At 35.8% G+C, this 18,197-nt stretch overlaps 1 protein-coding gene across 11 annotated transcripts in view; it reads right to left on the bottom strand.

Annotated features, from left to right (window-relative positions):
• LOC113048150 (ankyrin repeat and sterile alpha motif domain-containing protein 1B-like) overlaps positions 1 to 18,197 on the bottom strand; it is a 147,169-nt gene that overhangs the window by 11,121 nt on the left and 117,851 nt on the right. For 7 of the 11 annotated variants that reach the window (XM_026209720.1, XM_026209729.1, XM_026209724.1 and 4 more), the window contains 5 exons: positions 4,681 to 4,788; positions 3,904 to 4,089; positions 3,253 to 3,273; positions 2,930 to 3,055; positions 305 to 376 (listed from right to left, as the gene is read on the bottom strand). In XM_026209720.1, the coding sequence (XP_026065505.1) occupies positions 305 to 376; positions 2,930 to 3,055; positions 3,253 to 3,273; positions 3,904 to 4,089; positions 4,681 to 4,788 (513 nt within the window). The remainder of the gene's footprint in view (positions 1 to 304; positions 377 to 2,929; positions 3,056 to 3,252; positions 3,274 to 3,903; positions 4,090 to 4,680; positions 4,789 to 18,197) is intronic. The other 4 variants (XM_026209722.1, XM_026209726.1, XM_026209723.1 and 1 more) reach the window with 1 other exon arrangement.

Below are 18,197 nucleotides of genomic sequence, written 5' to 3'. Positions count from 1 at the left end.
AAAAAGAGAGTGGGTGAACTGTCCTGCCGTGTTAAACAATCTCTTGAGAACAGGGGGGTGTTGAGGTAAGAGAAGGTATTCTGAGGTAAAGCGAAGTCAGTGTATCCGTATGCTGTGGCAAGTAGGCTATTTATACGATTATGAGAAGAGTCATAATTGGCCATAATATTATTTCCCTTCACACTGCCTTAGCAACAGAGACATTTCCTGTTTTCTCAATGACTGTGTGTCAAAGTGACCTGAGGGCAGCAGGAGCATGACTAGACGGACTGTTAAGTGGTGGCCATGGTGACACAACTCTTACCCTCATTTTTGCGCAGGCATCATGCGTGGACTCTGTACCGCGTAACTCCTTCACCAATATAGAGCCCAGATACTGCAGAACAAACACACAATCAGAAACCATGGCAAATGTATAATATAATAATAATAATAATAAAAAAACATAAGTAGAATTATATATAAATATTTATTTATATATATATATATATATATATATATATATATATATATATATATATATATATATATATATATATATATATGTGTGTGTGTGTAATTTGTTGCATTCTTTTTTATATTTTAATATTAATATAGAATTTTGTAAAATTCTATAACTTTTAATATTATTAATAATATTATAATATTATTAATATTATATAATATTATTTTATTACAGAAATCTGGCTATATATTAATTTATAAATATCATTTTATATAAATGTATTATTACTATTTAAAATAATATTTTAATTATTTATTATGTATTTAAAAAACTAGACTTTTCTATTTATAAATGATGAGCTTTCACTAAAGCTAGTTTAGAACTTATATCAAAATTTGACACTATTATAAACTGTATTATTATTATTATTTCAAATTATTTTAATATTATTTTATTATAAAAAAATCTAATCTATATTAATTTCTACATTTTAAATACTATTATATAAAGTTATTCTGATTGTAAATAATAATAATAATAATGTTTTAGTTATATTTATTATGTATTTGTTGTTTTAAAATATATTAAGACATTTATATCTTTGTTATTTATAAATCATGAATTTCCTCTAAAGCTAGTTCATAATTCAAAATTCTAACTAGTTTTACATGAGCTTGTACATGGAAATGAGTTCTTTTATAATTGGCTAACCTATTTTACATGTGTATAACTAGTAACAATTATAAATGTGGGCGGTCAAATGTTAGAGTACTCACGGTCCTGACAAGTCGACCTCACTATTTAATTATTATAATTTTTATTTTTTATAAATACATGTTCAGGGTGGACTGGAGAGTCTTTTTATTTTAAAAGAATACTAAAATCCTGATTAAAATATTTCTTTCCCAGCAGTAGGTGTACACAGATCGTGTGTCCCTGTGAGTACAACTGTCAGCTAAATCAATAACAAAATGGAAATGTACAATGAAGCGCGTAGGAAGAGATTGTTTGGAAAGAGCGTCGTTAGTGCCATGACCTGGTGAAGTGTTACACTGCACTGCTGGGTATCGGACAAGGACAACCTTGAGAGCCAGCGGGCTTTGTTTCACATGAAAGCAATCTGGCATCTACAGTCAGGTCACATGACAGTGTTTTCTAAAGCACTGAGTGTAAAACTCAATCATCTTACGACTAGACTGAAATGTTTATTGGCGATACAAGCCAATGCTATCGTCGCATTTTCAATCACAAAAATAACTTGCACACCATTTCCAAAATCTCTCTAGACCATTAATCACACACATTTGTAGTTTAATGTAAATGCACAGTTTTCTCTGTATTTTATTACATTTCCTTTTTTTATATTTATATTTTTCATTTTAATATTTTATTTTAATTTGATTTAAATACTATATATTTTAAAATTGAATTTTTATTACATTTTCATTTTCTTGTAATATTTTAATATTGCTATGATTTTAACTATTTTTTTTTAATTATTATCATTTTGTCAGTGAAGCGACTTAAAAGCACCATGAGAGTCAGGAGGAACATCGTTTAAGTGTAATATCAATTGACTTTGCGACATATTTTACTTCTAGTGGCATAAGCATTGATCCACAGATCTGTCCTTTCCTTCACAGATCAATACTGCGAATACACCCTTGAACTTTGTCCTCTGTGGGTCAGTAACACTTACACGAATGGACTGTTAATTATCTCCATCAGTGTTTTTGGCCCAGCAGAATAAGGCCCTGTCCACACGCCAAAAAAACTTGCAGCTTTTTCTACGCGGTTCAGCCATTCGTCCACACGCAAACACAGCACCAGATCACTACAACCGAACATTTTTGAAAACGCCTGCCACGGCGAAGATTTTCAAAAACTCTGGCTGTAGTGTTATCGCGTAGACAGCGAAACTGTGATGTTGGAGCCTGTGCCATTATCTTATTATATCTATCGTATAACTTTTTCAGGCTTCTGATTGGCTAACATGACAGTTGAGATTATATCGCCACCTGTTGGTTTGGCATGATCTTGACAGAGCTTCATAGCATGCATTTGCGTTTTCATGTAGACTGAGATTTTTTTTTTAAACAGAATGAAAAACTGTTTATAAAAATACCCATGTACGTGTGGATATGGCCTTAGCCAATCAAATTTAAATGGCTGTTGCTAGGAAACAGAGTTGGTTTATGTAAGCTAATACTAGAGATGCTGGGGCCCAGAGAGAGCTGAAAAAAGCTGTATTGATTTAAGGTTAAAACATCATTTATTCACCACTAAAAAAACTAAAGGACTAGCTTTCACGTTGGTTTTTCTCTTTCACTATCTGATGGCCTACAGGAGCTCACCAAGGCCAAATCTGCATCAAAATTCTTTGTACGCTCGCATTTAAAGTGTTTTTCAGTTCCTTTAGGTGTTGGTTTTGTAAGGAAATCTGAGAAACCTTTATCATTGATCACTTTTAACACCCACACTTACATATGCTTCATAGTCACATGACTGGAATATGAGCTTCTCAGGATGGTGCTGCCAGTACTGCACCGGCGTAGATGACGTCGCCTCGTTCGGAGGCCTTAACGTGATTGGCTCACACCATTCCCCTTGCTGAAAAGGAGGGTAATGGAAAAACAAACATTAGAACATAAATAAAAAAAGCTGATAGCATTATTATTATTTTTTAAATATACTTTATCGCTTTAACACAACACCGTTTTGAATTAAACATAGAAAACATTTAAGGTGTTTTGGCCGTTCATTTACTTGACAAAGACGTTTTATAGGCTTGAAAAAGCAAACTATACCGTCATCGGCTCTGCTGTCGTCTGTATGCATTAACGCAAAGAAAAAACATTCCCATTTTTAGTAAGTTGTCGTGTAAATGTAATAATAACACAATGGAAATGTACAATGAAGCGCATAGACAGACATTGGTCAGAAAGAGCATATTTTAGTACCATGATCTGCTGAAGCTTTCTAGATTTTTTAAAGATAGTTTTCTGTTTTTTTTTTTTTTTAATTGAAAATAAAACATTTTTGGATTAACTTTACAATAAAATACTTTTCCAGTTTTTCTACTAAATTTTGACATTTAAATCAAAGTGTCTTGCCGTTTATTTGTCATTTGTATTACATTTAATAGCAGAGAAATTTGTTTCTGCAATTTTTTTTCATTGTAGTTGCTAAGCAGTTCTGTTCAGCTTTTTCTCAGTCTTTCACTCTTTTTCTTTCATCTCTCTCTCTCTCCCTCTGTAATGATACATGGAGACACAGGACAGGAAAAACTGATAAAGGGTAAAAAAAAAAGAGGTCTTTTTGTACCCTTTTGTCATTACGTTTTGTGTGAGAACTCATTCTATTCACAATCTCTGCAAAACACACATCACTGATAAGCTCACAATGAGAGATCATTGTTTAACACACCACCATGCCTTGACGCAAGTGCACTAACTCACCATACTGACTTGTGCCATCTGTCTCTCGAGTTTGGAGCGTGGGACATCCTCGAAGTAGTTATCGTTGCGTCTGCGTCTGGCGTCGGCCTGCATGATGAGGTGCTGGACGTCCAGGGAGCCGGCGTTGGGATAGGCCTGATTCAGAGAAGGGGACAGCTGAGGAGGAGTGTGGTTCCCAGTGGGCTCCTGTGGGAGGACGATGAAGAAAAGGTTTTGGGTGGTTAGTAGCGAAACTGCCTTTGAGATGAATGGGAATGCTAACGGATAGCTTTCTCTAGGGATTTTCTTATTGGAGGTCTGCCTGTTTTTGCTTTGTGTTTGAATATTTTTTTTAGTCGTACAAACCACTGTTCCACATCAGACTATCCTTGTCTTTTGACTAAGAAGGCATATAAGCTGTGGCGCAAAGGAACTCTGATTTCTGTTGCTCTGGACTGGCTTTTGTATTGATTTGACTCCTGGAAAAGAGTTTGAGAGCAGTTGTCTGATCCAGCCTGGAAGATCAAGACAAATCCCTCAAGCGGCTCAGGGCATAAGAATGCCATGGCTCTCAAGATAAGACAAAATCGCATAGAAAATGACATTTTCTGATCTCTCAAAAACATTTCTCTGTCTTAACGTACACATAAACATGCACACAAACATAAATTACTGAATACAGCATACTGAGTGACATTTAGGATGAACGTTACATTTATCGATGCTAGGTGACTGACAACATAACAGACATAATGTGAGGGGGTTTTTTGCTGGAGAAAGAGGAAGATTTGGACTCACCCTTAGAGAGATAGCCCGTGGTGGTTTCTGTGGAGGGTCTTCGTGCAGTCGATCTCCAAGTGATGCTAGTATTCTTTTCCGGTGGCCGATCAAATTAATCTTAAGAACCTGAAAGAGAGAAAGAGACAGGAAAAGTGAATGCTGTGCATTTATTCCTGTGGGTTTAGTCCTGAAATTTGGGGCAGCGCGAAAACTCATTTTTATCACCACCTTCAAGTTTCAAGCCAACACAAGATTCACTTGCTTGTTAATTAAACTTCCTGGATTTTTTAGTGGACGGTATTCTAAATTTAAAGAAAAAAAATATTTGTCAAACTTTAATAAAATGTAATTTGTTCCAGCACGTAATAATAATAATAATAATAATAACAGAAGTAAAATCAAATGCAATGGTCGAATGAATGTTTTCATGAACTTCAATAAGTCCAAACATAAGTCCATACAATTAACTGTAATGAAATGTAACTTGCTCCAGCACATACTGGATCATTATACTGGATAATGCTAACTCACGTTTGTGTGCAGTGAATTTGTGAGTAAACAGGTTCTAAAATTCTCCGAAATGGCCCCGTGCTATATTTCAATCCAATAATTACATTTTATTCAGTGTAAACATGCCTCCTTTCCATACTTCTTTCAGTGAATCGGGTTCTAAAACCACACAGACAGAGTTTTATATTCACTTTGTGCCTGTTCTATACAACTGCAAAGTTTTTGTCCACAGGAGCTTTTGTTTTACTGTCTGAAGTGCATCAGGGGTGTAATAGTAGTAAAGGATGGTCACTAAAGAATCCCGGTCAATATGATGAAACTCACAGAACACACATACAGAAAGAGACCACAAACACACAAAGATCAATAAATGTCTCCAAGCACCTACTTTTCAGTCTGCTCCAATTCTTTCTCTCTCTCTCTCTCTCTCACACACACACACACACACACACACACACACATAAATACCGCAACCTCGATGAACAGGGAATTACTCAACACAGTTAATGAGCATACAGAAACAGTGGTCTGTCACTTAGTTGAGCCATTACTGTAAACCAGGTTGCACAGAGGCATCAAATGCATGTTAAAAAGCTGCTTTAGTCACAACACACATGCAAGCTTCTCATTAGCCGCCTCATTTCTGTTCCTATAGCAACAATGTTCTCAAACTTCATTTAAAATGATCACCACTATTTTATCCTAGAAAATCAAATCAATGGGAGGATATTTCCTTTCAGCACAAATCATGGGTTTCGATTACGATTCATTAGAGTGTCCGGAACTGACAATCCAATGCTGAGATCATGACCTGCAGATAAATGAGCAGAGCTTCCACGACTGTCCATAATTGTGACACTAGCTGCCCCATTTATTAGCTAAATTAATTGACTGGCTGTTTTTGAATTATTAATTGGGGGGGTTCTATTAGTTTAACACCTTCACGTCCCCCAGTACCAAACCCATACCCTGGCGATCTAATATAATACCAGAAACCGAAATAAGCCGGTCCAAGAATGGAAAAAAAAATGTCCGTAGGCTGAAACATTGTTCATGCTGGCTAAAATACCTCCATCTTCATGGGCAGAACTACTTACAGGAGCCACACATTTTAACGCTTTTGGTTAATGATCCCCTGTGTTTGTCTTTAAAGCCTCTCATGTCTAAAATCAATTTGTGTAAGGAGGTTTAGGATTGTGTGCACCAGAGGCTCATTAACCCTGTTTAAACCCTCTGGAGATGCCACAAACAAGCCAATACGAAGCAGCCACTCTCCCTCAGGCCCGTCCTGGCCAGATTACAGGTGCTGAGGGCAACGGAGACTGGAACTGGACGGAAAACCCTTCAGGAATACAGCAGGATGTGTGACAGTCTGCTTCAGATAATTTGCCAGTTTGGGAGTTTAAACCTCATAAAATGTGATTTTGATGTGCCTGGAGGTTTCGCATGAGAAATAAAGTACACAAACACACCGCTATGCTTGTCTAAAGTAGTCAGACTTGTGTTTTTGACTATTGACATAAAGTCTGGTCCACTTCGTAGGTTATTATTATACAGAAATGTTCCTGCTCAGTTCTTGGTAGGGTTAACTGATATAGACATGACATTTTTTTTTTTTTTTTTTCAAATATATATTTCTCAGTCTTTTAAACCCCTTTTAATACACCTATTCATTTGTATTTAGTCTGAAATACGTAAAACTAAAATGTAATAATGTAGTCTGTACCATATAGATTATATGTGAATATGCAATTTTTTTTTCCGTACTGGCAGATATTATATATTTAATTGTAGATGTTCATTTTACCTATATTTATATCACCTTTGCCATTAAAGTTAGCTTTAACAGTATTATTAATGATTTAATAATACTGTTAAATGCAATCTTTAGCAAATCTCAAAATAAATATCTATTTTTCATATGGTATATTATAATGTGATGCTTAAATTATTTGTAGCATCTAAAGTTAGTATTTATGCATACATTTTTTTTTGAGAATTTTAATAACAGTCATAGCATGTAAATAATTATTTATTTCCAAGTTATTTAAATAATGATGTAGTAGTGTCTATAGACCTTTGATTGCATAAACCTCACGAGCATTTTGACAAAAAAAAAAAAAGAAAAAAAAGAAAAGAGATCTTCTTTGGATGCAATAATTAGCAGCCCTTGTAAAGACTAAGTAAAGCCAGCAAATCAGATTGAGGCTTGCAAACCTAATAATGCTCATGCCATTCTTGCAGCCAGTATGCATCAGTAGGTCTTTAAATCTGAATACAGATACGTAGTTAAGTTATATATAAACTATTTATATTCCCGCCTGCATGCCATTGCAGCGGGAAACAGACAAACAAAAGGAGAGAAAACAGGAGGAAATGAACAAAGATAGGATGCTGAGTGTGTAAGGTTCAGTACTGCCTTACTGCATGACGGTGAAAAGCAGAGGACATTGAATTTAATTTAAATGCAAATGTGTGGAGCAGGCTGCAGTGGAGATGCAATGTGCCATGGAGAAATACTGTACAGACTGGACGACAGCGCAAACGGCTCTATCACACAAGCGGCGCTTGGATGATATGCATAAGACTCGCATTACACTTGCAGCAGGGGTGATAGAGAGAAGCAGCCATGTGTTTTAATCACTGCGACTGCTGGTGAATATAACCGCACCACCGGGTACAGTATGCTGACTGCAGTGTAAGCTACTGAGAGAAAGCACCAGAGCTGCATCCTAATTCTTACTGTACTGAATATAACATTAGGATTCATAGTGCACTAAATATAGTATGGCAAATGTGCCTGGATGTATTTCTGGTACATTTTCAGACACTGAATTATTTGATCTAATATTGACTAAAAGCTCTTTGCAAAGCACTTTGTGACGGATCTCTTACGACTTTTCCAGTAACAGTTCTCTTTCGGTAACATCTTAAAAAGAACAAAACAACTCCTGCATAAAACCTGAGCAAAATGAATCTGTTCTACCTGATCCTCAAACCACTGCTGTACAAACTTGCACACACTTCAGTTCAGTTTAAACAAATATGTTAACTTCATATTTTATGAAATTCAAATAAATATTAGATTAAAAACTTTAACCTTCAAAAATATTTTGTAATTTTTTACAAAAATGTAAGATGAAATAAACTAAAAACTAAAGCATGTTAGGAAATGAATAAATCCTAAACTAATTTGACTTCAAAAGGTTATTTCAGAATAATAATAAATACAACGATAGAATATAAATTTTAGTAAACAGTTTTTTTTAGTATGGTCTTTCTTGCTACGTTGGCCTTGTTGGTCCTTCTTTCAGTCTATGATTTGCTTACAATTAAAATACTTGGAATGAAAACTCTGATTCTACCGTGAAAGACAGACTAAAGGGCAAAGAATGGGAGCTGTTGGGAGTGTGTAAACTCTGATTAAGAAACACCCAACTGCTTTACAGGACTATAAAGTGCAACTGCAGTTATCTAACAGTACGCCGCCGACCTTTCAAATCCAAAATCTTAATTTGCGACAAATTAATTCAGTCAAATTAGAGTGTTTCTCTGCCAGCCAGTTAGGCCTATTTGACACCTAATCAGGCAGATCCTCATTGTGCATTCACTAGAGAAAGAAAATCAGGGAGTGTGTGAAAGATTTGGGCACTCTGTAAAAAGAGAACAGCACAACCCAGAGAGACCACTGACATTTTTACATAATAATTGAAGTGCTGTTAAAAACATTCAGCCATTTCATGCATAATGGAGTCTTGTGAAGTCTCTTCTTTTTGGTGAGTGTAATTGCTGCAGTGTTGGATATAAAATGACAGTTAATCCCATTAGATTAGAGAAAGTGAGCAGGAAGAAGGTCTGAAGAGGGATTAACCTCAGCGGTCCAGCAGCAGAAGTGTAATCTCCACACCAGACGTGCACAAACTCCTGAGTCTGAAACATGTTGACATGGAGGGGTTGATACACACACACACACACACACACAAATACTTTTTTATATATATACCAGTATATCATGCAGAGAAAACTAAATATTTAGCAGCTGATGATTCTCCCAAAATATTTCACACTTGCCCAAAAAGCTTGGCCCAGGAACTTTGGCTCAACCAATGGCTTGAGTTTGGTGTTGGGACTACCTGTTTATTGACCAATGAACGATGGGATTTTGTTTTATTTCGTTTTGTATTTATTTTGTTAAAATTATATCTAGAGTATTTTCAAAGTTCTGTGTTTATTTATTTAATGGTAAAGTTATTTCCTAGTTAATCGTTTGGTGCATTTATGCAGTAGGCCTTGCCTGCGTTTAAAAACTGAGGTGTCGTAGTTGCGGTTTATTAACTGTTAGTGTATTAAAATGCTAATAAAAAAAAATACAGAAAGTTTATGCTATGTGTGGTGCTTTGGTTTACCATCGATTATTTACTATTATATACTGCTTTGGTTAAGCATTGATTATTTACTATCACTGTATATACTGCTTTGGTTAAGCATTGATTATTTACTATTATATACTATTATTTAAATGCAATCATGTTAAAAATCTGTTATTCTGGATGTTAACTTGAACGAATATTTAGCCTGAGAACCTATTTGTGTAGCCTACATTTTTCACAAGCTCTAAAATAAAGTCCGCGGGAACGGGCGGGAGTGGACATAAACATTGTGGGTGTGGGCAGGAGTGGAACTAGCTACTTATTAGCATGCATATTACTAGCACACTGGCTGTTTATTAATGGTTAAAAAGCACATATTAATTCCTTATTCTACATGACCATATTTTAGATCACTTAATCCTACACCATACCTAAACTTAAAAACTACCTTACTAACTATAAATGGACATCAAATTTGATTTTTATTAAGGGAAAACTGTTCATTAACATCGAGTTTGTTATCCACATTCTAAAGATTTTCCATCTTTATCAATATTTAGAAATTTGTATATTTGTATATTTCATTTTACATTTAAATTTTAGTTTAGGTTTTAGTCATTTATACGTTTTATCATTCTTATATTTCTATTTAGCTTTATTTGATTTTTATTTCCGTTTTAATCATTTTAGTACTTTGATAAAGTTTTGTTTCAAATAACAAAAACTGATTTTTAAAAGTTGTAGTTAACAATAACTAATAAGAAACACGTCATATGAGTAATATGGGCTGTGAATGCTGTTTGAAGACTGTAAAACGAAAGGTTAAAACTCCATACGTAAAATGTCTCTATAAAGATCTAGCTCTTCTTTAAAGGTCAGGTCAGGCCAGAGCAATACTTCTCAGCCGCATAACTCTCTATGATCTCATGCTTGAGGCACCAGCAGACATAACTAATAAAGCTCAGAATGAGCTGTAGTATGGATGAGCAGTTCTTCCTAATTGAGGGAGCTGAGGCGCAGAGGCCTGTCTGATGGGGAGGATGTGAATACAGTACTGTTTGTGCTTACAGCAGCATTCGTGCATTGGATTTTAATGAGTCTCTCTTTTATTCACCCGCTCACTCTGTTTTCCCCTCTTTTTACCTCCATCCCACAATCCAGTGCTCCTTGTCCCAAAGACCATCTAGCCAGTAACCAAGATCACCAACTTACAAGTTGAATAGTTTTTTTTTTTTTTTTACCTTTGTTTGTTTTAGTTTAAATATGGCTTCTTTTAAGGGGATTAAGTAAGAGATGTAAATTCTCTGAGCGGGTTTTAGCATGCTACAGCTGACAGTATATAGTCACAACAATTACAAACAACAAACAGTGATGTTGAGTACTTTATTTTTCTCATCGACATTTTTTTTTTCGTTTTAATGTTTAACATTACGGCTTTAAAGAGGCTGAATTAAAAGGAACAACTTCCTTGAGAGCATTTTAGCATGGTAATAGCTAACATGCTAACAGTGTATTCACAACCACTGCCAGCGACAACAACTGATGCAAACTAGTTTATTTTCTTCAGGTTTTTTTAGTTTTTTTTTTTTTTTTGCTTTAGTTTTAATAATTATAGCATCCCTGCTTTAAACAAGATTAATGAAGAGTCACAACTTCTCTACGAGGGTTTTAGCATGCTAACGGCTATATGTGTATTCACAATCAAACCCAACCACAACCAGTTATCTCAGTAGTTGCCATATGTTTTAACATGACTGCTTTAAAAAGTATGAATTAAGACACTTAACTTCTCTGAAAGGGTTTTAGCATGCTAATGGCTAACATGAACATTATTAAGGCAGTGTATCCTTTTTTAAATGTAACTTCTCCATTTGGTTCCATTCTGTTGCGTTCTTCCTAAAGACCGATTGGTCGACCATTTGTTCAAACAACTCATGACTAATCAATTACAGTATGAAAATACGTTTTTTTTGCTCCAACCACCCCCATTTCTTAAATTGTCTTTCTCTCTCTAATGGACAATGTGCGAAGCACATTGATTGGCTAATGAGCTGTAAAGCTCACAAGATTGGTTGAATGACCTTTAAGCCCACAAATACTGTCCGTGAGCCCTTTGGGTTCTTCTGCTTGATGTCACCATTCCGTACCAATCTCTTTCAGTAACTCACTATTATTTTCATATGGCATAAAATCTTTTCTTTGAAATGCTAAATACCATGCTGCATGTCTGCCTTGCTACAGCGGACGAAATGTAGAGAGCCAATCACTGCAGACATAACAGGTTTTTACAGACAGGATTATTCTCCAACACAACCCACACAGAGAACGTAATGAGGTCTGGTATATGTGCGTGTACAATGTGTCTACAAATCTTCCTGATCTCTACTGGCGGTTTTCAGGCCGCTGAGGGCTGTCAGTCCGGTGGATGCTACTGATGCTACTTGGTGTCCAGTCAAGAACTAGCCACTTCATGAGTAGCCAGATCCAGTCCATCTGCAGCAGGTACAATTCAAACAGCCCCAAGGCCACCATTGTCTCTGCAACTTGCCGTTATCCATCTCAGATCCATTTATGACCAGCGCCTCCCAACCAGGGGACAACTGGAAAGGAACCAGAGCCCGCCAGTTACCTAGCAACTATGGAGCGAGGGCTGGCGCTATGCGTAAAAATCCAGCAGGCCTCTGAGGCAACGTAAATGAGGATATACAGCAGTACGTCGGGCCAATTCTGTGAGATTTGACTGTGAGTGAGGACGTGATGAACCAATGAGGGGAAGTGTGACAATTCTGCCTTTACCAATGATAATAAGGGAATGCAGCGGCGTGACTACTGCTCTATGCAGGGATCAGAAGGAATCAAGAGAAGAAAAAAAAAATCATCCTCCAACACAAAGACGAGAAAGAAAAAAAAGACGTCATGACAGTTTCTCTCGTTTCTCTCTCACTTTCTACATGCATTCTCACTCTTTCTCTCACACACTCCTACTCATTCTTGCACACAAACCCACAGACATGTCAGACCAAGAATAAAACTGTGGAACATGCAGAAAAAAAATCATACAGTGTGGAACATTAGTGAGAACAATGTGATTTTACTAAATGGTATAAGCGTGCAAACTTAAAAATCGCTAAAATTAACTAGTCAGTGGGTTGCCTGGAAAAAAAACTATTCAACTATTTACTAGTCGCCCATTAGGAAACAAACAGACTGACTCGATCACATACACTTCTTACATAATATGTAATCTTGCATAGAAAGCAGTAAAACATTTATTTAAAAAAATATTATAAACGGATTATTAATTATTTGATCAAAGATATAGAAAAGAATGTGTGATTTTTTACAATTTATTTAATCGTTTTCTAATTTTAAAGTATAATTTATTCCTGTGATGGCAAAGCTATATTTTTTGTATAAATACTTGAATCTTCAGAAATCATTCAAACATGCTGACTTGCTGCTCATTTCTTATTATTATCATCAATCTTCTGCTTAATATTTTTTTTTCAGGATTCTTTGATGAATAGGAAGTTTAAAAGAACAGATTATTTTTTTTAATCGAAATCTTTTGCAACATTATCCATGCATTTAAGTTTCATTATGATCAATTTAAGGCATTCTTGCAAACAAAACTATTCCTTTATTTTCAAAAACCTGACTCTAAACCTCCGAATGGTACTATAATATATAACAGTATATAAGTTTGATATATTTGTTGGATGAACATTATGACCAATCTCAACTAAATAGGCCACTAGACCATTTCCATATAAATGAATAAGAAATGCAATCCTCTAATCCAATATATATCAAATCAGTAAAGCATGCATGCAACACATAGTCCATCAAACCCATTCCAAATTAATCTCATAAAGTGATCATCTGAATTAGGCTTACTTGTGGTGTAAGAATTTAGTTTTAGTCAGCGCTCGCCGCTGTCGACAGCAGCATAAGAACCAACAGCAGGCAGATCAACAGCATTAGACCGGCAGCCCTGTCAAATCCTGCACAGCACCAGGCCACTGATTGGATAAAAGCTTCAAAACACCACAGGATAAATCAGCAGACGCATGACGCCTGCACCCTACATGGAACGATAGATCTGGCTTTTATTTAAGCGAAAAGTCTTAACTGCACACAATCTTATTCTGGAGTGGCTCGGAAACGCCAAAGTCTGTGACAGTTAACAGAATACTGCAAGTGAGACGTGAGACATGACTACTGTACCATGTTAATGTAGTGTAAAATCACTAGCTAAGACGGCAGGAGGACATTTACGCTCAACTGACTGATGTCGCGTCTGATATGACTGTAGTGTTGATGGACCTGATCTGTGCAGACGCTGCAGTCAAGTGCTGCATGTGTAAAACAGCATAAAACCTCTTCCTTCAAAACCAATATGAAGCAGCATTCAAAACCTATTTTAGTTCTGCAACATGGGGCATTTCTGGCTGAAACGGGATTTCAAGTCGACTTAAAATTCTCTTTGTTCAATTAAAAATGAATAAATGAATCAAGATTTAATCAGCTGCAGAGAAACACCAACGCTAAACACTCCAACCAAAACTCGAAGGACAACTTGGACTTTCCAGAGTAGCTGTTTCTAAAAAGTAGCTTGAAATTTGATCTATTTATTTTAAGAAGGACTGCGTGGCTTGACTGTGAAGCCATAACTGAATAATTGATCAAAAGATACATGCTATATAGGTTATATTTATATTAACATAAATTCTGTAGTTTACACTGGACGGGAAATTGTGCAGACATAAATTCACAGCCAGTCAGAACATATTTGATATTTCATTCACTGAGGCAAGATTCTGCACCAACAAGACTTTTCAGTGAGTACAAAAAGCATTACATAAAAAAATGTTCCCTCCTTATTTTGACATGGACTTTGCATCATGGGATACTAGCTAGTGAAGGCCTTGGTACTTAGCCAATCAGCTCAGATCAAGATGTCATTTATCTGCAGCTCAGGTGATTGGCTAAAAAATAAATGAATGAATGAATTAATTAACTTCGGTATAGTAGCTGGTATTACAGACCCGATTGCAAGTATCTTGGTTTATATTCAACTATCAGTTGTAGTCAGTATAAAATTAACCAATTAAACTATTCTACAATTTGCCTAAATCCATTTTAGTCCATACTGCAGTGCTTTACCCTCAGACTCATTCATGCTAATTGGTGTAAGGTGTCTGAAACTAGAGCATCAGCAAACAACTTCTTCCTTTCTTCCACCGATGGGAAAACCATCTGGAACTGTAGTGAACTACATAAAAGCCCCACCCTGGTAAAACCCGCCCCCAAAAATCCCAAATATCTAGCCTCTGGCAAAGTTAAGTCAGAAGAAATGCTCTGCGAGAACATTTTGGCGCACCCTCCAAGACTTCAAACTTATTGGCAGCTTTATTTGTGTTTTGAGAAGGCTTACACCTCAAGCCCCATCCACATGTGGACCGCGTAGCTGTGAGATTACGTCTAATACACCAGGGCTGATCCATAGCACAGTGGGTCCCACTTTCATTATGCAACACCTCCTCACTGCTGTTCAGTTCTGATCCTCTGTGACTCTTTCACTGCTGACTGCAGAACTGAGCTAATGCTTTCTAATGCACAGTCATTCTCACTGCTGGGCCTTCAACAGATAACCTGGGCCATGATGTTAACACTTCGGCCTTAGTCCTAGAAATCCTAGAAGCAAGCATACACGCAAACACAACCACGAGGAATTATAGGTAAAAAATTACATGAATTTATCATAGGAGGTGTATGTAATTTCTATAATGTATTTTTAAGGCGCATGTGTGTATATATATATATATATATATATATATATATATATATATATATATATATATATATATATATATATATATATATATATATATATATAATCTATGAATAATAATAAAAAAAAAGTTTTTATATTATTTATATTTTCATATATACAAACTATATTCATATTTATAAAATAATGGACATTAAACATTAAAAGTGGACATTAATTATTCATAAAATAATATAAATTAATATAAAATACATTTATTTATCAATAAATCACTAAACAAAATATATTTATTTACAAAATAAATCATAAAGAAAAACTAAAATGTATGAAATGTATGAAACATTCTTGTTAAGTTTTGCAAAGATTACATAAATTCCTAGTCATCTTAAAGATTAACATTAAAGGAATGTTAGGTAACAGCAAAAGTAGTATAAATGTAAAATACGGCAAATTTAGCAAGCACAATAAAAATATTCAATATTGGTTGATGAAAAAATGGAATATGAAAAATGTGAGGGGGAAAAAATCTAATATCGGCCAATAACTGACACCGTATGGTTCTGATATAATACAAATGTAAAAATTTTTTAAACTATTTTACTTTAAATGTGTTTCCTCAGTGTGACAAATTAATTTTTTACAATACAAATATTCCATGAAGCACAATTAATGAGCTCATAAAAGCTGCATGCATGATAATTACCAAAACAATTCTCTTGGGAAACCAACATGTCCTGCGTTATGAAATGCAACGCTCTGTCCAAAACTATTTTAAATGTCAACCAACCACATAAAGAGACTCTACAAACTAATACATACACCACTGCATGTACACACAAACATCATATAAACCGGACAGTGTATGATTGAGCATGATGCATAAAATCTAAGCAATAAAGAAACCACAATATGGTTCAAAGTAGCTGGGGATGACAGATCACTCACTGACAGACACATAAAAGAAACAGCGAATGTTTAGCAGGAAAAGGAGGTGGAAATGCAGGAAGCAGTGGCTGGAACTGCAGCGAGCAGAGAACAAAAGCTTTAACAGTGCATTAATCTAAAACAGAAAAACAAGCACAAAGGCAGCACAATCCCTACTAATCCACCTTCTGCTTCACTCCTCCTCTAGTGCCAGTGACTTACCCAGAGTTTCAGCACTCATCCGCACAGTCAAGTCCTCCGTCCCCAAACATCCAAGATGTCCTGCTTTGACAAGCCGCCTGCAAACTCTCTTCTAGAGCATAGAAGCTCAAACCTGCATGTAGATTTCTGTGGCGTCTAAGAGATTTAAGAGATTTTCTCTCTAGTCTCCTCACGCTATCAAACGGCAGAGGTTTGTACTCCAGCAACAACACGTCACTCTCCTTCTCCTCCTCCTCTTGCTCCTCGTCCGTGCTGTCCGCCTGGTTACTATGGATACCCTGCTCCCATCCAGCGAGAAGCCGCCGGGTTCGTGTGCCGTAGCAGGAGCGTAGCGCAGGTGACCGTTTCCTCGGTCCGTGAAGCAGCACTAGTGTGAGACGGGAGACTGAAGGTCCTTAACTCACTCTGCTTTCTCCGCCTCACTCTCCCGTATCGGCTTCCCCTCCCTCTCTCTCTCTCTCTCTCTCTCTCTCTCTCCGAAGCTTTATTGTTTAACGCGAGTTCCACAGCTCAGCTGCCGCACACTGCAGTAAGATTGCGATACATTCATCCCGGTCTCATTTGTTCTTTCTTTCAAACACAACATCATCTTAAGCCTGGCTGACAACATTTCAGAGTCGGCTGTTGGGAAACATGACTGTCGTCCAACAAACACCAGCAGGACTAACAAGCTGATCCAACGAAACCCAACAAGCCTTGAAGTTACTGTATGTTAGGGCAGCGTGAAACAGCCTTAATTGAACTGGCTTATGGACGGTCTTACACCTTAAAGCTATTGTAGATAAAGAGGACATGAGAGACGACAGTTATGGCTCTCAACATCCAAAATGTGTGAGGGATATATGTACATGTACAGTAGGTTATATAAAGACGCCTGACAGAAATAGATTCTGCAGCAGCGCTCTTTGACTTGACTCACTAGCACAAATTGTTTTTTTTAGTTTTTTTGTCAAACTGCATCAAAATTTGCAATGCACATTATATCGATACCATATTAGTCATGAAACAATATTAGATTTTTATTTTTTTATTATTATTATCATTTATTGGTATCATCTAATATTACATATTTAATGCTATTTCTTTCACTATTTTTACATTTACTTTTACCTAGATCATTTTGCTCAGACTACCTTTAATGCTCACCTCAATTTAATCTTTAAAAACACTAATAATCGAATACCACTAAAATAAGATCTTTATCACATTTTAAATAATTCTGTACTAAATTCTTATTTTGAAAGAAATGTAAGACTTTTATTAAGCAAAGATGCATTAAACTGATCAGAAGTGACAGCAAAAGCGTTCATACGGTTACAAAGATTTCTTTTCTGGCTTTTTGAAATCTCTATATCAAAGAATGAACCACTGCACTGGTTTCCCCAGAAATATACCGCTGTTTTTAACACGGATAATAAGAAGATATTTTTCTAAAGCACAAAAACAGCGTATTAGAATAAATTCTGGAGGATCATGTGACACTTAAGACTGAAGTAATGCCTGCTGAAAATACAGCTTTGCATCACAGGGATAACTTATATTTTAAAATATATTTCAAATAGAAAACAGTTATTTTACATTTTAATAATATTCCACAATATTGTTAAGTTTTACTGTTATTTTTGATCAAATAAATGCAGCTCTGGTAAGCGTGAAAGACTTCTTTTAAAAGCATTAATGTATTGAACAGTAGTGTAAAGGATAATATAAAGTCA

The sequence above is a fragment of the Carassius auratus genome, chromosome 29 (assembly GCF_003368295.1).
Source record: "Carassius auratus strain Wakin chromosome 29, ASM336829v1, whole genome shotgun sequence".
Lineage (NCBI taxonomy): Eukaryota > Metazoa > Chordata > Actinopteri > Cypriniformes > Cyprinidae > Carassius > Carassius auratus.
This window is presented reverse-complemented; position numbering and strand designations above follow the sequence as displayed.